The sequence below is a fragment of the Dipodomys spectabilis genome, unplaced genomic scaffold (assembly GCF_019054845.1).
Source record: "Dipodomys spectabilis isolate Male_0828 unplaced genomic scaffold, ASM1905484v1 ptg000258l, whole genome shotgun sequence".
Taxonomy (NCBI): Eukaryota; Metazoa; Chordata; class Mammalia; order Rodentia; family Heteromyidae; genus Dipodomys; species Dipodomys spectabilis.
Genome location: NW_024870935.1, coordinates 3,131,765 through 3,153,060, shown reverse-complemented (window position 1 = coordinate 3,153,060; position 21,296 = coordinate 3,131,765). Strand labels below are relative to the sequence as shown.

Below are 21,296 nucleotides of genomic sequence, written 5' to 3'. Positions count from 1 at the left end.
GTGGTGTGTACTGGAAATTGGAAGCCAAATTTGATAGGACAGAATGAGATGCTAAAGAGATACTTAATAAGAGAAAACAGTGTCAGAAGATATTCAGAAACAAATGTGCAACTTCATTTAATATACCTAAAGATAAGCAGTTAAAATTTAATATATTATCAAATATCCAGAATAAACATATTTAATAAAAACAACAAAGTCAACAAAAATAAAATGATTCCCAATAGGCTTTGGCAGCACATTTCTGATACTTCTTGCATGATTCTTGACACTGCATAGGAGCTTAGTAGCAGTTTGTATCACCTGAAAAAATTGGTAAAAAGAAATATTATTTAAGCTCAAATGATCATCATAAACAAAAACGCATGTTTTTTTTTGAAGATAGCTGAAGCAATGCTTGACGTTCTGCAACATAATTTATTTGTATTTCTATATTATTTCCACACCGGTTTTGGAAATATATAAAGGTCAAAAAAGATGTCTTTCTCCCAGGACCACAAATTAGTAAATTATAGAACAAACATTTAGGTCAAAATATACATTGTGTGTGTATGCATATATGTGACAGCTCTATACGTGTATTAATTTCTTACCTTCCTTTAATGGGGTTTTAACAAAATTCTCTTTGTATTCATGATGAAAAGCCTTTGATGGATCAAAGCGTTTGATACCCAGAACTTTATTCAATTCTTCTTTAAGCTTTTGTTCACTTTGTTTCCTTTTAGCAAGCTGAGACTGGAGTTTTGACACCTCCTACGTGAGAAAAACAGAAAATACACAACTATTAAAGATCACAGTGGAGAGATGTATTACCCATATTGCAGGCTAAGTTGTTCAGCATCATAGCTAGTGGCAAAGTAACTATTCCAAACATACTTTCAAAATCAAATAACAAAATGACTTGAAGGACTGGAAATGTGGCTTAGTTGTACAGTGTTTGCCTAGCATGCATGAAGCACTGGGTTCGATTCCTCAGTATCACATAAACACAAAAAGGTGGAAGTGGCACTGTGGCTCAAGTGGTAGAGTGCTGGCCTTGAGCAAACGAATCTCAGGGACAGTGCCCAGGCCCTGAGTTCAAGCCCTAGGACTGGGGGGAAAAAAAATTTGGAACAGGTATGATAGATAAATTTGTCATACAGTTACAAAGCTGTTTTTGCAATAAAAGCTCAACCTAAAACTACTGAAAGACAAGCAAAATGGCAGTTATTCAAGCAGAAGTAGATTATCTTTTTTTTTTTTTTTTTGTGCTGGTCCTATAGCTTGAATTCAGGGCCTGAACCAATTTGTGCTCAAGACTAGTGCTTTACCACTTGAGCCACAGTGCCTCTTCTGGCTTTTTGTGAGTTTATTGAAGGTAAGAGTCTCATGGACTTTCCTGCCAGGCTGGCTTCAAACTGAGATCCTCAGATCTCAAGCCTCCTGATTGGTGTGAGCCACTGGAGTCCTGCTCAAAGTTAGATTTTAAGGGAGTACCGATCATAAAGCAATAGTGCACCAAAACAAACAGGACAGGTAGCCTGACCAAGCCGTCTACTATTGGAAATCAACTTTTGTCTTGACAGCATAAATGCCTTATGCTACTAACATCAGAAAGGCAAAAACAGTTAAGACCTAACTGTGAAAATGGCATTGGGGGAAACATGAAGAGACATCTATTACAGATCTAGGAGAGAACTCAGGGTGAGGAACAATAGAATTCCATGGTTGACAAAGAACCCTGGCTACTTGAGAGTAAACCTTAAAGAGTAGCCACTTAGTGGTGGAACTATGGAACTTGAGGTATGGATATGATTGGGAGAGATGAGAAAACAATGTAAGGGGTGATACTGATCAAGATGCGTTATACTGCCAGGTGCCGGTGGCTCACCCCTGTAATCCTAGCTACAAAGGAGGCTGAGATCTGAGGATCATGGTTCAAAGCCAGCCTGGGAAGGAAAGTCCATGAGTCTCTCATCTCCAATAAACTACCAGAAAACTAGAAGTGGTGCTGTGGCTCAAGTGTTAGATCACTAGGCTTGGGCCGAAGAGCTGAGGAACAGCGCCCAGGTCCAAAAGTTCAAGCCCCATACATGACCAAAAAAAAAAAAAAAAAAGCATTATACTCAATCTGACTTTTAAAACTGAAATTACTTTGTACCTCTACTTCAAAAAAATTTTTTTTAAAAAGAAGCAACTTAGGGGCCTTCAACTTTCAAAACCCACACCCAGCTAATCCTCTATGAAGGCTCTGTGAGTTATAAGCCAAAAGCACTAGAGTCACAGATGTGTGGTTGTGAAAAGGTGAGGTCAGAGATTGCAAAATATCCGTTCAGAAACAGGTTCCTGTACTTTTTTTTGCCTGAGTTGGCCTTATAATCTCCTCTATGTCCAACACTGTTTGAATTTTTTGGTAACTTTTTTTTCTGGGATGGTTTTGAACCTCTATCTATCCCAGAGCTGGAATCAGAGGCATGTGCCATAACACCCAGCCTCTGAGTTTGTCTTGAGCAGCTTTGTCTCTATCATAAATTCATTTTTGGATTAAAATGACCATCAAGGATGACTGTGGGAATATCTGGGCAAGATGATACACCAGGAGGCTGAGGAGATCAAGAGTTCAAGGGCAAGCTGGCCTACATAGTAAAATCATATCTGAAACAGACACACACACACACACACACACACACACACACACACACACACACACACACACACACACACACACACACGTGCTCCCTTCCTCTCCACTCCAAGCTGGCTAAGGCAGACACTCCAGGGCAAAGGCTATAAGCTATAGCTAAGAATAGAAGCTTTCCTCTTTCCTCAACTTCCATAAGGTACTTCTTCCCAGAAGGAGTAGGGCATCACAGTTGGTGTTGCCAGCAGCAACCAGTTGCTGAGGTTCTGCCCTAGAAATTGTAGTTGAGGTGGAGAAAGAAGCGATTTTGATCAGCCTTAATTGTAGTACAGGAATTCTACTTAGGCACATGTGTTAAAAATGCTGTTCTGCTTCATGAGGTAATGGTGTCACCCCAGAGAGGCAAATAAACCCTTTATCCATATCCTTAATGAAAATAACACTATTTTACAAACCGACTTAAGATGGCTATTTTCATCTTTCAATTTCACAACATGCTTGATTTTTTGCTTTAGATTCTGATGACCCAATAGTTCCGCATAGGAATCTCTTATTTTATTCAGCTGTTCCTGAGTTGCACCATGTTCATTCAATAGTGCCTGCTTCTCTGCTTCAAATGCATCCAGTTGTTGCTAAAAAAAAAAAAAAAGTTGAAATTATGTTAAATCTTATTAGCTTCTTTTAAATCATGAAAATAAAGAAACCAATAAGCAAATCAAGAGTATTCTTACATAAAAGGCTCTAAGATACTTCTAGGAAACTCTTAAGTTGTTTTTTTTTGGGTCAGTCATGGGGCTTTAACTCTGGGCCTGGGCACTGTCCCTCAGCTCTTGAGCTCAAGGCTAGTGCTGTACCACTTGAGCCACAGCACTACTTCTGGTTTTCTGAATGGTTTATTGGAGATAAGAGTCTCACGTACTTTCCTGCCCAGGCTTGCTTTGAACCTTGATTCCCAGATCTCAGCCTCCTTCGTAGCTAGGATTATAGGCATAAGCCACCCGAGCCCAGCTGAAACTCTTAATTTTTTTATTTTAAAGGTCATTGAGAAGAAAAAAGGCCAAAGTTGTAATACACACTTCACATACAACTCAGCACTCAGAAGGCCAAGGCAGGAGGATTGCAGGCTTGAGGCCTGAGCTGGCTTACATATCGAGACATTGCCTCAAAAAAATCCCATTTAAAACAAAAGCAAAAACAAAACAAACAACTTAGAGGAAAGGAAATAGCCAGCCACCTCCCTCTATCTGTATCAACTATATCATCACTCTATAATTCACATGTATTTCTACTCTAAAAGTCCAAATTAACATTTATACTATTTTTTCTTTTAAAAAGATCAGTGCATCAATTTGTAAAACACAAATACTGTAAAAAATACATTTTACAAAGCGACATAAATTATCAATGTACATATCAGGAGAGCCTTCTGGCCTATTACCTTCAAACTATTTTTTAAAATATGTTAATTTAGGTTACATTAAAAATTTATGTGTATCTGTCAATTATTTCTTAATAAAGCTGGAGAAAAGTTATAATAAAATTTATGAACTTTTAATAGGAAATTGGAACAATAAATGCATATATTAAAAGTGACCCTTCAGCAAAACCAATCACTTTTTTTCAGAGGAAAAAAAGTGAATTCCTAAAATAAATACAAACAAGTTTACTTCTATGTGACAAACCTGGAAAGGTTTGGTTTTCTCATATAGTTCCTGATAAAGGAGACGCCATTTATTCACTTCCTCTGTTAATTCCGCCACTTTATTTTCTTTCTCAGATTTCCTGCATGGTAAAATTAAATTAAAAACTATTATTTAGACTCCAGGCTCCAGTGGTTCACACCTGTAATCCTAGCTACTCAGGAGGCTGAGATCTGACGATCACAGCATCACAGTTCAAAGCCAGTCCAGGCAGAAAAATCTGCAAGACTCTCACCACCAAAGAGCCAAAAATCAAAACTGGTAAGGCTTTTGAGGCTACAGCTCAAGTGGTTTAGCACTAGCCTTAAACACAAAAGCTCAGGGGCAGTGCCCAGGCCCCAAGTTCAAGCTCTAGGACTGGCATATACTCACAAAAAAATACATGGCACTCAAGTTCTAAATCTGATTTACCTTGTTTCTTCATCTTCTAGTTGCTTCTTAACATTTTCCTCTTCTTGTTTGAGTTGGTTCTGCAAATCAGTAATCTTTTTAAGTGAACTATCTGTGATTTCCTTAATTTCTGCTTCTTTTAGTGCAGACTCCTTCTGGAGATCTGCAAGCATCCTGGAATTTGAGAGAAAAAGAATCTACTAGACATTTTATAGACATTTCATTAATTTCTTTTAAAAAATCCTAAAGGAACTTAAGAAGTCTATCCTTTTAATCTTTTTCCCCCTCCATGTGCATGTTTAGTTTTATAAACATACCATATATCAGGAGTCCAGCATTTCAAGCACCACTGGCACCTATTTTAAAACCTCCTTCAGCTGATTAGGTTTTGGGGGGAAGGACATGTTAAAATGGATCCCATTATATTGTTGTAAATGTATATAATGAACTTTTGATCATATCCTTTCTCTTATTACTTTTTGTCCCACTTTCCTACTAGTCCTCTTTCTTTAGGGAAGAATCCTTGCCTAAGGCTGCGGGGATGGAAATGTTACTTGTTCTACCTACCTTGCATATTCTCGATTGGTGCTTTCTGTTGTCACTATCTGATGTTGAACATCCTGTGCATGCTTTTCAGCTTTGGCTACTTTTTCCTGGAGAGATGCATTCTCCAGTTTAAGAGCTTCCATCTCACTTGCTTTTGCTGCTTTATAGCTTATTAAAAGGAAAAAGTAGCATATTAAATGTGCATCATTCATGCATATACCTAGTTTCTATTTTAGGTACTTTCCAGTAAAACAAACAGAACCATCTAATATACTCATGCACTTACACAGGTAAGAATTCAACGTTCAGAATTAAGTACTAATGAGTCTCTTACAAGACATTTATTGTTCAATGAAAACAAAATCATGTGGCTACGATGTAAAGGAAGTATACATACAGAGATGAAATTAACTATCAAACATAAAAATTACTTCACAACACAATCTCTGAATCTACTGTCAGAGTTTATGGTCCTTCATAAAAAACAGGTAAATAAATATATAATTACAAACACTTTTGAAATATGTGTTAGGAAGGGAAAGTACAAAAGGTTTTAAGCTGATAGAATAGGGGATCCTGCACTCTGGATAGTAAGTTAAGAGATAGAAAGAACATAGTCCTCTACAAGGTGAGAAAAAGGCTCATGAATGATAGGCTGGAGAAGGGGTTAGAGGTGAACAATGATCACCATATCAGAGCATAATGAGATACTTGAGGAATATGAGGCCCTAGTAAAGGTCTCCAAGTAAGTATGTGGACTACTCCAGAGATGATTATACAAAGAAGTATAGGAAGAAAAATTAGAAAATTAATAGATAATTATTTATTAGCCAGGTGAGAGAAAGGATTGATATGCTGACAATAGAAAGATGTAAGACTCTTTTATAGACATTATAGAAAATTGTGACATACATAGCCCGGATGCAAAGGCTAAAGAGAGAAAATAATAAAGAATGAGGCGTAGATTTATGGAATGAGAAGTGGGGAGGATGAAAATGTCACCTACTACAATGAAAACACAACAATAAAAAAGGAGAGACTAGAAGCAGAACCAAATGGAAAGACCAAGAACTACATTGTTCAGATCAGCACTAGGTGATAGTGAGATATCTATTTGAAGATGTAAGAGAGACAGAAATGGAATGGAAAAGATCTGCTTTGAAGAAGCACATTTTAAGGGCATTAGAGTATTTATAGTGAGTGAAATTATAGAATCAATAAAAATCACTTACAGATCTGTTTATTAAACTAGTGAGAATTCCTTAAAAGGATTGAGATTAATAATACATATATATGTACATATTTCATATATATATAGGCATCTCCCTATATTTTATATATAACATTGTTGATATAAAATATTTATAATACATGAGCATATATATCATAATACATACAATATATAGGCATTTGTGAGTATCTTTAGGTTCTTAGAACAGGAAGAAGTTCTTCACTAAGATACATTAAATAAAGTTATACATCACTAGCAGGAGTATAGATTCATATCAACTTTGGAAAGTGATAGTACTAAATTCTAAATTGGATAGTAGCAGAGAAAAATTTATACATATGTGTAATAGAGAAACAACCTATGCTATTAGTTTCATAAAAGTGAGAAATAATCCCAAAGTGACAGTGTTCATATAAGCAAAGAGTCACAGCTTAACCATGAGCAAATTTTAGCTCAATAAAACAAATGTAGTATGATTCTAGAAAATAATTCATAATGAAAAGGCAAATCCCAGGACATTAATGCTATGACAATGCATTTTGCTGGCACTGAGACAAAAGAAAATTAGATAATGCCTTTCTGTATGAACATATGTTATCAAATTGTAATACATAAGGTAAAAATCAGTGATAAATTAAGGCCTCAAGAAAGTCTTATCTGATCTGGGAAGGCAGAAACAGAATATATAAATATACAAAACTGTTGAAAATTCTTTGGCTAACTGTCTTGTATAGTCTCTTATGTGTTGATTTTGTCTTTTTATAATTCATGTAAAAAATTGGACATTCTTTTATTAATGAGCAGAGGAATCTTCTCCCAAAATAAAAGGTAAATAAATAGCTAGGTACCTGTGGCTTACACCTGCAATCCTAGCTATCTCAGGAAGCTAAGATCTAATGATGGCAGTTCAAAAACCAGCCCAAGCAAGAAAGTCTCAGATTCTTATCTCCAATTAACCAGCAGAAAACCAGAAGTGGTGCTGTGGCTCTACCTTGAGCACATAAGCTCAGGGCAGCACGGAAGCCTGGAGTTCAAGTGAAAAAGAACAACTGTAAATGGAAACATTACTATTAATATACCAGATAGAAACATTACGATTAATATTTCAAGTAAAAAATGTACAATGCATTTCCCCAACTTTTACAATCAAACTTCCATTGTGTGTCAGTACTGGGGCTTGAACTCAGGGCCTCACTCTCTTGCTTTTCTGTCCACGGCCGGTGCTTATTGAGCTACACCTCCACTTCTGGCTTATTGCTGGCAAACTGGAGGTCTCTCAGACTTTCGACCTCAGCTGGCTTCAAAATGTGATCCTCAGGTCTCAGCATCCTGAATATAGTTAGGATTTCAGGTGTAAGCCGCTAGCATATTTTTTTTAAAAGAGGGAAAAAATATATAGAAGTGAATACAGTGTGCAGACAGTACCGTGTGCAAATCTACCGAACAACTGTGAGGAAGAATAGAATTTTGGCTTAAGGTGCCAGATTGAATGGTATGACACAGCTACAAAGAGATCAAAAGTGTTTTGGGTGTTTTTGGTGAGATTGAAGGGAGTAAGTGAGGTTGGATTCAAACTTGCTATCACCTCCTTCCTCTGCCTACCAAGTGTTGAGATTACAAGTGTTATGATCACTATGTTTGCCTGGGAAAGGGAAACTTTTATGTAAGTAGAATAAGATTAATACCTTTCAAATTGAACATTAACATCTTCAAGGTTTCTCAATGTACTATTATAAGTTCCCTGCAAAATCAAGGTAGCCTGTAAATGAGCAGTATTATTGTTCTCCAGTTCAGCTTCTTTCCTAAGAAAATAGAAAAATGAGAAGATAAAATATAGGCATTTAGAGAAACATCGCTCTTCAATCCCTCCATCAAATCATTACTCTTAAGAGAATGCATTGAAATGGAATCACGTTTCATTGCTCTAGCCTTCGTATCATATCTGGACTCAAACTTATGCCTTCTAACAGCATTCTTTTCTTTTTGTAGCTGATGTGTCACTACTTAGTCCAGGCAGGCTTTTATTTTCATGCTCATCCTCCCCCCTCTCCTTAGTGCTGGAATCACATGCATGCTCATCACCAAGTTTCTTATAGTATTTTATTATTCTCATTTTTTTTCCCAAAATCAAAAGAAACTTGTAGATCAATCAGGTTTGATAGTTAAAAATGTCTTGTACAGATATAATTAGATATACTGAAGAGTGCCACTAGCAATTTTTCATCCATGGCTATCCATTATTCCATGTTTACCAAACCATGAGCTAGGATGAGGCTTCAAAGAATCACCTCCTTAATCCTCACAACCACTCCTGAGGTGTCCTTAGCTCATAATCATGTCCTGGTCAGAATGGAATGGGCTCACCCTTTATTTCTGGAACAAGTTTTTTGTGTTGTTTCTTTAATATATTAATTTATTGACTGGTTTCATCTCATCTTTACTGCTTATATTTTATTTTTTTCTTTGGTCCAAGATGGAACTTGAATTGTAACTTGCTTTCTGCTTATTGGCAGGCACTCTACCACCTGAGCTACACCTCTAACTCCTTTATTTTACTTTTGTTTTAAATTCATTAGTTATTAAATTTATCATTCCACATCATATACATTTATACTGGCAGTTTAAAACTTACTGGGTAGAATTAAAGAGACTCTAAAACAATTTTATAGCAGCAGGAAAGAGTAAAGAATACAAGGATTACCAGTTACAAAGCACCTGGATTTAATGAAGTTTAAACTTCTGTATGTAGTACAGAAAATATACAGTACGGAAAGTTATACAGAAAATATTAAGTACAGTGAAAGATATTTTAATGGTTCTTTGAAAACAGTTACAGAATTATGAAGACTTAGCCTATATAACATTGTTATCCAGGGTTGAAACAACTTATTCTTTTGCATTTTGAGAATCTTAAGAAAACACTAGAGAATGCTTTCACATCTAAAGTCATGTATAAGTTTGAGATATTGTGAATACAAACTGTGCCAGTTGATCTTTTAGGACTCTTAGCTCTCTTTTTGCAGATCTGGTGTCCACTTCTAACTGGTTGATCAGTATTTCAGTCTGGAAGTCCTTTTGCTGTGCTTCCTCCAGCTCATCTAATGTTGATTTTAGTTCTTCTTTAAAGTTTTCCCTTTCTTTGATAATTTCTTCTTGACAATTAGATAGGTTCTGCTGAAGACTAGAAGATAATTCCTGTATTCAACACAGAAAACAATATGAAATTACTTTGAGATTTTTCCAAAGACACAAGTACTGTGCAATCTAAATCCAAAAGTTTCACAGAAATATTACAAAGCATATATACTAACTATATTCACTTTTACACATGCTGGTCTATATCTTAACATTCTGACGTGATTTTCAAGTTTTTGAAAAAAAAAAAAAAAAAACAAACACTCCCAAAAAAGCTTTTGTAAAATAGAAACTACATCTATGTATGTTTTTTTTTTTTTTTGGGTCCGGTCGTGGGGCTTGGGCACTGTCCCTCAGCTCTTCAGCTCAAGGCTAGCATTCTACCACTTGAGCCACAGCACCACTTCCGGCTTTTTTTTTTCTTTTGCTTATGTGGTGCTGAGGAATCGAACTCAGGGCCTTAGGCATGCAAGGCAAGTGCTCTACCACTGAGCCACTTTCTCAGCCCCTCTATGTATGTTTTATAATCGATTCTTTTTTTTTTTTTTTTTTTGGGTCCGGTCATGGGGCCTGAACTCTGGGCCTGGGCGCTGTTCCTCAGCTCTTCAGCTCAAGGCTAGCACTCTACTACTTGAGCCACAGCACCACTTCTGGCTTTTTTCTTTTTGCTTTTGTGGTGCTGAGGAATCGAACCTGGGGCCTCTGGTATGCAAGGCAAGCGCTCTACCACTGAGCCACCTTCCCAGCCTATAATCGATATTTTAATATACTTTTCTCATATACTAGTATACTATGGTTCTAATGTCAGATAAAAAATACTTCTATGAGCCAGACACTCCTGGCTCACACCTGTAATCTTAGCTATTCAGGAGGATGAGATCTGAGGATCACGATTCAAAGCCGACAGGAAAGTCTGTAAGACTCTTTTCTCAAATTAATCACAGAAAAAGCTGGAAGTGGCCCTTTTGGCTCAAGTAGTAGAGTGTTATCCTTGAGTAACAGGAGCACAGGGACAGCACCCAGGTCCAGAGTTCAAGCCCCAGGACCAACCAGAAAGGAAAAAAACAAAACAAAAAAAGAAATAAGTAAATTTTTCTTTATGTACCTGCATTTTATGTTATTTTTCCTCTGTATTTATTCAACTGTAGCCAGATACCTGTAAGCCTAGCTACTGAGGAGGGTGAGATCTGAGGAGCACAATTCAGGTAAGTCCGTGAGACTCTTTTTTTTTTTTTTTTTGCCAGTCATGGGGCTTGAATTCAGGTCCTGGGCACTGTCCCTGAGCTTCTTTTTGCTCAAGGCTAGCACTTTGACATGTAAGTCATAGCACCACTTCTGGCTTTTTCTGTGTATGTGGTACTGAGGAATCGAACCCAGGGCTTCATGCATGCTAGGCAGGCACACTACCACTAAACCACATTCCCAGCCCGTCCGTGAGACTCTAATCTCCAATTAACCACCAGAAACCAGGAAGTGGCACTGTGGCTCAAAGTGGTAGAAAAAGCTCAAAGGCAGTGCCTGGCCAGGTCCTGAGTTCAAGCTGAAAATATCTATATAGCCTGTCTAACACAAAAATATCCTAGTAAAAAGTTTTCATTTCCTATTTTGTCATATACATTATTTTTCTTTTGTATATATCTACTAACCTTATAATGACATATTGTAAAGATCTTTACCTATAGTAGTCAGTGTATTTATGATTACTGACTCAGGCTAAGAGTCTAAAATTAAAATTATTAAAGAATATATACAAAGACTAACATATAGGGAAATTTATGACATATTAAGAACATTTTTTTTCCCAACATTGGAGACAACTTACCTTCTCTTGTTGGAGAAGTGACTCAATTTTCAAATTTTCTTGTTGTAATTTTTCATACTTTTGTTTCTTAAGAATAAGCTTCGTTTTTAAGTCTTGTATCTCAGCATTTAGATTTTCATCCCTTTCTCTATTCTTGTTGATGAGGTCATCTATATAGGAAAACATTAGGGACATTGTTAACTAAAAAATAACATTACTTTTGTCTTTTGGTACTGGGTACTGAGGCTTGAACTCAGCTAACCTGTCCCTTGGCTTTTCTGCTCCTAGGCCACTGCACCACCACATGAGACACAGCTCTACTTCTCACAGTCTCACAGACTTTCCTATGCTGAGTTAAAACCTGCATCCTCAGATTTCAGTATCATGAGTAGCTAGGATTACAAATGTGAGCCACTGGCACCCCGTTCAATAACATTATCAGAGTCCTACGTTTCCATATACCCTTTTAGTATGTTATGGGGGGAAGACTCCTCATATTATGAAATTCGTATCATTACCATAATAGTACACATTATATACTATTTTTTAAGCCAGGAACATAATATATAGAGCTAAGAAAAAATATTATATAAGTTAAACACTTACAAATAAAGAACAAGCTATTTTTTACATAAGTATTAAAAAAGCTATTTTAACAAAGCAGTACTTTTCTTAAATATGGCATATAAGATTTCTCAAAAAATAAAACTAAGTAAAAAACTATCAAAGTATAAACACCAAAATACCTTTTTCTTTTTCAAGTAGCTGACATTTAGCATTGAGTTCTTCTACTTGTTTAGCTAATACAACTTTTTCCTCCATAGATTCCTTGAGATTTAAAACTTCATGGTTCTTCTCATTCAAGTCTTGTTTCAACTGGGCAACATCTACCTTGTATTTTTCCACCTGATCCGATGCACAACTGCATTAAAACACATGGTTTTGAAGACTATATCCCTTTAAGACAGGGAAAATCTCAGCCAATCATTAAAATGACACATTCATCGGTGTTCAGAAAAATAAGGCACAATTATTATTATAATAACAGCTATTATTCATATTACCTAATTTCTTCAATGTATTCTAAGAGTTTTTCTATTTCAGCTTTTTCATCAATCTTTTCTTTCTCTATTGAAACACTAAAAAGTAAAATGAAAAAGGTGATGTTAATACATACTGATTTTGTTCACTATACAGATGTAACACTATCTATCAATTAGCTTAATTTAAATATAACATTATACATGTGCACTGAAACAAAATAGCACCCCCATAAATATGTGCAACTTTGTTTTCATGGATCACTTTAATAAGGAAAAAAATACATTTATACTTAATTTCTCTTTCCTTTTAGTCACTTACAGTTTCCCCTCAAGTTGTGCTATTTTCCCTTTAGACTCTTCCAGATTCTTTTCAGTCATCTGTAGCTTCACTTCCATGCCTTCTTGTTTAGCCATCATATTCTACATAAGAGAGAGATGTTTGTTTTAGGAAATGAGAAATTGCTTACATCTCTAATGTAGACAGTTAACTTACCCAAGGTAGCACTTACCTTCATTTTTGCTTCTCTTCTGTTTCTAAGTTTCATCAACTCCAGGCTGAGAAGTCTCATATTCTTCTGGTTACCATCATCAGTAAACTAAGCACAATAGACATAAAACTTTAGAAATGTTTTCTGCTAAGTCATATATAATGACTTTAATTATTCTATCACTGTAGCTATACTTGCCTGAAATGTACTTTACTGATAGAGAAAGTAGTTTTCAACCATAATTGCTACCTGTAACTGCTAGTATTATTTTTGTTTTTTCTTCCTCTTAGTGGACTTTCTAGTTTATTTTTGAAGTACCTTAAGCATTTACTTTTATACTTTAAGTATACTTAAGTATTTACCTTTATAGGTCCACATCAAGGGTCTCTGAGAAATTTATCAAATATCCTTAACAAAATTAATCTTAAATTGCATCGTATTCTTGAAATATGCAGTCTGTAGAGGCCCATCCTAGGTCTCCTAACACATAATCTCCCTTGGGTAGGACCAAGAAATCTACTCTCTTCTCTGATTCTTGTGCACTTTTACTCCCTTTCTGAGGAGGAAGAGAGAGAGGAGAGATGAGAGAGGAGAAGGGAGGGTGAAAGGAGAAGGGAAAAAGGAGAGAAGAGAGGGGAAAGGGGGGAGAAGGAAAAAGAGGGAGGAAGAAAGGGGAGGGGAGAGATCAATCTGTTACGTAACTTTAAGATACAAATTCTGTGATTTTTATTAACGGTCATATTTGGAGGGAAGGTGAGAAGATTTCAAAACATTATAACAAAATGTAATTTATTTAAAACCTCTTATGTGCCAGATTCACTAATAAAAAGACACAATCCTATTTGAAAAAGACAAGCTTATTACTCAATTTTAGTTATTGTGAGGTTCAAGTACCTTAGATTTTAGTAGTTCATTTGCTCTAGTTAGTTCCATAAGCTGTTTTTCCAGTGAAGCATTATTTGCAGACAGAGTTGTTTTTTCCCTGACTGCAGCAGTTAGTTTTGCTTCCATTTTCTCCAACGCAGATTCCATATCCTGGATCTGCTTGCCCAGAGTACCACGTTCATGTACAAGAACACGAATCTTAAGAAAAGAAGTTGATAATAAATGATTCACTAATATAGTGCAATAAAAGTAGATGCTACCGGTAATAACAGCAGTAAGGTCTCTAGAAAGGACATATATTTTGACATTATACTCAGATACTTTTTTTTGGTGCCAGTCCTGGGCACTGTCCTTGGAACTATTTTCCTTAAAGCTAGAGCTCTACCACTCAGTATGCCACAGCTCCTCTTCCAACTTTTTGTTAATTAACTGGAGATAAGAATCTCATGAATCCTGGGCTGGGAAGGTGGCTCAGTGGTAGAGTGCTTGCCTTGCATGCATGAGGCCCTGGGTTCAATTCCTCAGCACCACATAAACATAAAGAAAAAAGCCGGAAGTGGCGCTGTGGCTCAAGTGGTAGAGTGCTAGCCTTGAGCTGAAGAGCTAAGGGACAGTGCCCAGGCCCAGAGTTCAGGCTCCACAACCGGACCAAAAAAAAAAAAAAAAGAATCTCATGAATCCTAGCTACTCAGGAGGCTACCCAGGCAGGAAAGTTCGTAACACTCTTATCTCCAGTTAACCACCAGAAAACTGGAAGTGGTGCTATGGCTCAAGTGGTAGAGTACACATTTGCTTTAAGCTGAAGAGCTCAGGGACAGCACCCAGTCCCACAACTGGCCCGGGGGGGGGGGGGGGGGGGGGGGGGGAATCTCATGAACTTTCTTGTCCAGGCTGACTTTGAACCACAATCCCCAGATGTCAACCTCCTGAGTAGCTAGGATTACAGGTATGAGCTACCAGCACCCAACCACAGTTACTATTTTACTTGCTTTGTGAATAATCACTTTTAATGTATTTTTTTACGTGTGTGTGTGTGTGTGTGTGTGTGTGTGTGTGTGTGTGTGTGTGTGTGTTGGGCAGTATTGGGGATGAAACTGAGGTCCTTGAGGTCTAGCTTAGACTGAATGCTCAGCTACAATGGTGGCTCAGCTCTACTAACTTGAGCCATACTTCTTTCTACCCCAAAGAACACAAGGATTATACTTGCCATAAACTTCTAAGTACAATGCAGCTGTTTATTTACTTCTAAGACATGAAAGTTCTAGTTTTCATTCAGTCAAATTACACAAATTTGAATTTTACTTTGAAATGCTAATTCCTTTCATAGAGGCAGTGCTGAGGTTCTAAGTAGACTGCAGTATTGGTCCTATTAATATCAGTAACACAAAAATAAATATCTGTAAACAAAAAAGTGTGCAAGCCATAGTGGGTATGTGGCTCCAATGGCCTGCTCTTCTTGTAATGAGGCCCTTAGTTCTAACCCCAGGTCTGATGGGTGGAGGGGGTGAGTTTGGGGCAAAGTTTGCCAACCTAAAATTCTATATCCAGTGAAGTAACTGATGCAAATGATCAGTTCTAATCCTGGCACCACCACTGGTCCCTAGCTATGCCACTGAGACTCAGTTATTGCATGGTGACTATCACTGAATATATCTGCTTTGGCCTGGATCCTCAGTAAAATAATAGCCAATTATCATTTAAAGTAAAGCACATCAGGGCAACCAGAACAGAGGCATGCAATTATCTATGTTCTCGGTCCTAAATTAGCATTTGACAGTAACCAAATGCTTAATTTAGAATAAAGAATGTAATTACCGGGCTGGGAAGGTGGTTCAGTGGTAGAGTGCTTGACTTGCAAGCCTGAGGCCCTGGGTTCGATTCCTCAGCACCATATAAGCAAAAAGAAAAAAGCCAGAAGTGCCGCTGTGGCTCAAGTGGTAGAGCGCTAGCCTTGAGCTGAAGAGCTGAGGGACAGCGCCCAGGCCCAGAGTTCAGGCCCCACAACCGGACAAAAAAAAAAAAAAAGAATGTAATTACCAGAACAGTGAACAACAGGAACTTGTAGACTGGTAGAAAAGTAAAGTTACATTGAGCAGCTTAGCATCATTAAGGAGGTAAAATGAATTTAGGGCAGCATTGTTCTACAGAAAATTCTGCTTTAAGAGAAAGGTACTGTTGAATAGAGCAGCTGTTTACCATTGGTGGCTAACTGAGCAGTTAAAAAGTGATAAGCAAAACGTGAACTGAGTTCTTGGTGGTGTTCAACATTATTTAAAAACAGCCATATGGACAGGTTCTCACACTAGTAATCCTAGCTACTCAGAAGGCTGAGGTCTGAGGCTAACAGACTGAAGCCAGCCTGGGTAAGAAAGTCCATGAGACTTTTGTCTCCAATTAACCAGAAAAAAAGCTGGAAGTAGAGTTCTGGTTAAATTGGTAGGACCAGCCATGAACAAAAAAACTGAAACAGCACCCAGGCCATGAGTTTGAATCCCAGGAACTGGCACAAAAAACAAATGTAGTTGGCAATTATTATTATTGAATTATTATTCAATAAAGCACGAAAAAAAAAAGCATTTCAAGAAAGAATTGCTTACCTCTTTTTCTAAACTCTTCAAATCTTTATCATTCTTTTGAGATTCCTTCTGTTTAAAAGCCAAGGAAGAATTATAAATAAACAAGTGCCACAAACATCACAGCCAAACTTGATTTTTAAATTAAAAAAAAATTAAATGTTCTAAACAAGTAATTTTTCTTTATTTGATCTTTTGTGTAGTGCCTTACTATGTAGCCAGGCTGGTCTCAAACTCACAATACTGCCTTAGTCTCTTATGTGCTAGAGTTAAAGGCATGGGCTACCACACCTGGATTCATTTCTAGCTTAAACATTTCAAGGGGTTCATGAAATATAGTTAGCTTCTCTCGTAAATGAAAGCGAAGTTTTTTAAAATCTCAAAATATTTCAGGTTAAAAAGTTTGCAATACATCTGTAGTTTTTCCTAAGAAGCCTGATGAAAATAACAGGTGGAGGTTTATGGATTATGCACTAGCAGTATTTCAAATACCTAACGGCCACATACGGCTACTCACTTCCACAATGGAACAAATTATTCTATACTGCAAATCCAGAGATTTAAGTAACTGCCAAAAAAGTAAACAGTTCAACTATAACCTATAGCTTTGGACTCCTAACTCTGAATCTTTGTCACATGATAATATGCTAATATGTGCAACTCCTTAAGAAAGCAAAGTTGCCTATTTATGAACAAATGAAAATATTAATAGGACACAGCAACTGTCACAAAATTACTAAGAAATCTATCCTCCCACCACTACCTTAACAGTTTCCAAGTAACTCCGTTAGGCATTGGAATATTTCTTCTTTTCCACCAATCCCTAGCCTTCCCCAGAAACAAAACAAACAGAAAACAAAACAACTCAGACAGTGGTGACTGACAGATCAGAGTATAATATGATTTATAAAGGCTAAAAAAGTAATAAGAAATTTAAGCTGGGCGCTGGTGGCTCACACTTGTAATCCTAGCTACTCAGGAGGCTGAGATCTGAGGATCGTAGTTCAAAGCCAGCCCGGGCAGGAAAGTCTGTGAGACTATTATCTCCAATAAACTACTAGAAAACCGGAAGTGGTGCTAAGGCTCAAGCGGTAGAACTTTCACCTTGAGCTGAAGAGCGTAGGGACAGCGCCTAGGCCCAGAGTTCAAGCCCCACGACCGGCCAAAAAAAAAAAAAAGCAATAAGAAATTTATCTAGATATAAAAAATGACTCAGAAGTAGAGTATTTTGTAATTATGATCTTAGGGCATAAACATAGTGGATTTAGTAATCACTGAGGAGACTAAAAAACTTGCCAGAGTCCTAATGATAACTTAATTAGTTGGTAGATTTACTTACAACTTTGATTTATACACTTAACATATTTTTTTGATACAGTTGAGCTATTATATAAAAGTTTCTCACCTTTAATCCCACAGTCTTAGCTCTTTTAGCTGAAGTAGGCAAGGTAGTGTCTGTGTCATCAAGATTTTGTTGAGATTCTTCAGAAAAATGAATTGAAACGATTATGGTTGGGTTTTACATGCTTTAACCATATATGAAACATAAATTTCCAGATTTCTTACTGCTACTATTAATAAGTCAACATTCTTTTGATTGTACATTTCCAACTAACTGTATAATATTTTTACATATCTAACACCTTTCTGATTTTTGTAGTATTATGACAGAAAGGGTTGCTTAATTTTCTTGGTTATGCATACTATAAAGATGAAAGCTGGGTGCTGGTGGCTCACGCCTGTAATGCCAGCTATTCAGGAGACCGAGATCTCAGAATCACAATTCAAAGCCAGCCTGGGCAGCAAAGTCTGTGAGACTCATCTCCAATTAACCACCAGAAAACTGGAAGTGGCCCTATGGCTCAAGCGATAGAGTGCTCGCCTTGAGCTGAAGAGCTCAGGGAAAGCACACAGGCCCAGAGTTCAAGCCCCACCACTGAGAAAAAGAAAAAGAAAGCATTATTCTGTCGTTAAGCCTTCCATAAATCCATCAAACAAAATAGTCTAAATATAGTTTGGGCTGTTCATCTTTAGAAATGTACCTTTACATATAGTTACTTACAGCTTTAAAACTTAAAAGTTCATGTTACCATTGTTCTATTTTAAAACTCATTACCTTTTTGTTTTTTAAATCTTTGAGATTTCTGAAAAGATACTGGTCCTTTAGATACTTCAGAGACAGTAACATCATAAGCACCTGGAGATGGAGCACAACCTAAAGAAAATATAAGACATTAATGAGTTATTCAGCATTAGTCATTATTTCTTGTTAAAAACATGTCAAGATAAACCCAGGTATGGTAACATATGCCTGAAATCTCAGCCTTTGGGAGGCTTTGAGAAGTATTTTGAACACAAGCCAGCCTGGGCTACAATTCTTACTTACATGTAACACACACACACACACATCTATCTGTCTATACTCACACTAACAGAGCTTGGTAAAAATAAAAAAGTCCCTTTGGAGGGCACATTCTGTAACTCCAACTAGCTGTGAAGCAGAGCAAGAGAACTAAGCTAGCCCAGCAAAAATTATGAGATTAGGGTAGATTTTTCTGAATACCAAAAAAATATGGTCCTAGAGTCAAGGAAAAAAAGCTTGTGTTAGCTCACTCAGTCATCCTTTATAAGCAAGTGCTGAACATTGCCATTTGTATATTATCTGACTGAAATTACAGATGGAATGACCACTAACTAATGTACATTATAATGCATAAATTAAGGACATTGATATTTAGCTCTACTCCTTCCTGGACGGCTATTCAATACAGCTACACACCATTTAGTATTCTCTTGGTAAAGGAAAACTATAGTTTAGTACCTACTAATACTGACCCTTTGCTGCTCTGGCTGCTGGAAGAACAAGATTTAGATTTTAGTGTAGTGACGGAGTAGCATCTATCAAGTGATATCTACTATACTTAAGTCATCTACTTGCATGGATGGATCATAGAAGCCTGGGTTTATACTCTGTCTTTGGTTTTGAGCATATTTCAGGCCTTTTTTTTCTTTTCTCAATAGAGCACTTTACCTCTAGAACTACAGCCACAGTTCAAAAAAAGTTAATCCTTTTCTTTTTTTGATGCCAGTCCTGGGGCTTGTACACAGGTGCAGTACTTAAACTATTTTTGCTCAAGGCTAGTGGTCTATCATGTGAGCCACAGTCCCAGTTTCTGGCTTTTTACTGGTTGGCAAAGAGTCTCATTAACTTTCCTTATGGTCTGGCTTTGAACTGCAATAATGAAATCTCAGCCTCCTGAGTAGCTAGGATTACAGATGTGCGCAACTCATACCAGGTGATAAAAGTTAAATTTTTAACTGATGCATAAAACATATACATACTTATGGAGCATATTTCTAGAAATGTGTACATTATGTCATGTTTAAATCAGGATTAACACATCTCCCTTCTAAAACATTTACTATTTCTCAGTTGTGGCAACATTCAACATCCTCTTTCTAGAGCAAACCTAAAATGCGTAACTCAAACACTAAGTTCAAGGGTTTTTCATCAGTAAATTAGTGAAATTAATAATAGGAGTGTTTAGGGATTGTTAGATTTTTGAAAAAGCAATTTAGCTGGGGCCTCGTGGCTCACACCCAGCTCACATCCATAATCACGGGAAGGCAGATACCAAGACAATTGTTTCATTGCTTTAAAATTATATTTGGATATAGCAGGGCCTGGTGGCTCAAGTGTGTAATATTAGCTATTCAGGAGGCTGAGCTGTGAGGATCCCAGCTGGAGGTTAGTTTGAGCAGAAAACCCCGGGACTCATCTCCAATTAAGCACCCAAAAAAAGCCGCAAGTGGAGCTGTGGCTCAAGTCAAGTGGGAGAGTGCCCGCCCGCCGGGCATTTCTCTTTTATTTTCCTTATTGTGTGCAGGTCCTATGGCTTGAACTCAGGGCCTGGGGGCTGCCGCGATCTGATTCTTCACTCAAGGTTGGGCTGGTTCTCTACTGCTTGAGCCACACCGCCACTTCCGGGCTTTTGAGGTTCACTGGAGCTCAGGATCTCGGGGACCTTCCTGCCAGGGCTGGCTTCGAACCGGGGTCCTCCGATCTCGGCCTCCTGGGTTAGCTTAGGATGACAGACGTCAGGGCCGGCCTTGAGTATGCTCAGGGACGGTGGCCAGGCCCCGAGTGAAAACCCCACGCACAGGCGTCCGTGTTGCGCGTGCGCACACACAAGCTCCACTACCGGGGGGGGGGGGGGGGTGGGAAGGTTGGGAGGCGTGGCTCACGACCGGGCCTGAGTTCAAATCCCGCCCCCACCCACGACCGCCGGGCCGCGGACCGGGACCTGACAGGCGCTCAGCGAACCGTGCCGTCCAGGGCCGTTTTCCCCAGCACCCCTCACCCCTCACCCCCCCCCCCCGACCCTGGGAGCTCGGGCCCCGGCCCGCGCCCGCCCGGCGCCATCTTCCCCGGGTCCCCGGAGCCCGCCGCGGACCCCCGGGCAGACCCCGCCCCGGCCCCGGCCCACCCCCCCGAGCCCGGCCCGCACCCGGCGCCCACCAGAAGGGTGATTGAATCGCTTCAAGGTCGCCTTGGCAAACGACATCGTCAGGGCCGGCCAGGAGAAGCGACGCGGGCGGCGGCTCCGCAGCGGTCCCGACCGTTAGTCAGACCGCCGCCCCAACGTTGCTATTCAAATCAACGCGCACTTTCCCCGCCCACTCCACGGTAGCCAATTGGAAGGCTGAGAACCAGGAGGCTGACCAATCCCGCTTAGCAACCCTGCAGGAGCACGTGCACCGGCGCGTCTAAGGCGTCCAATGAGGTGATTCGTGACGGGAGGCGGTACAGCCAATGGGAGGCCGTTTCTCTTGGCTACGTCCCGCCCGCCCGGCGATGGAGCCTCGCAATCAGCCGTGTGGGCC

The 21,296-nt window shown here is 38.5% G+C and overlaps 1 protein-coding gene across 2 annotated transcripts; it reads right to left on the bottom strand.

Annotated features, from left to right (window-relative positions):
• Positions 1-92: 92 nt before the first annotated feature.
• On the bottom strand, positions 93-21,026 carry Hmmr (hyaluronan mediated motility receptor). 2 transcript variants are annotated; one of them, XM_042699557.1, is made up of 18 exons: positions 20,932-21,026; positions 18,529-18,627; positions 17,818-17,894; positions 16,437-16,481; positions 13,849-14,037; positions 12,976-13,062; positions 12,786-12,886; positions 12,488-12,562; positions 12,170-12,345; positions 11,445-11,593; positions 9,468-9,682; positions 8,173-8,289; positions 5,278-5,424; positions 4,732-4,884; positions 4,303-4,402; positions 3,076-3,252; positions 594-753; positions 93-303 (listed from the first exon to the last, which is right to left on the bottom strand). In XM_042699557.1, exons 1-18 carry the CDS (start codon positions 20,975-20,977, stop codon positions 284-286), a joined length of 2,133 nt encoding a protein of 710 aa, XP_042555491.1. In that variant the 5' UTR covers positions 20,978-21,026; the 3' UTR covers positions 93-283. The 2 variants fall into 2 exon arrangements, with proteins under 2 accessions (XP_042555491.1, XP_042555490.1); XM_042699556.1 differs by having other exon boundaries at positions 16,437-16,484; positions 20,932-21,025.
• Positions 21,027-21,296: the final 270 nt, after the last annotated feature.

Excerpts from the sequence above, each read along its gene's own strand:
- Hmmr (XM_042699556.1), bottom strand. The coding sequence starts at position 20,977 with ATGTCGTTTGCCAAGGCGACCTTGAAGCGATTCAATCACCCTTCTG. Across the intron at positions 16,485-17,817 it reads CTAAGACTGTGGGATTAAAG|AAGGAATCTCAAAAGAATGA; the intron begins GTGAGAAACTTT and ends GCTTTTAAACAG. Across the intron at positions 11,594-12,169 it reads GCTACTTGAAAAAGAAAAAG|ATGACCTCATCAACAAGAAT; the intron begins GTATTTTGGTGT and ends TTTCCTATATAG.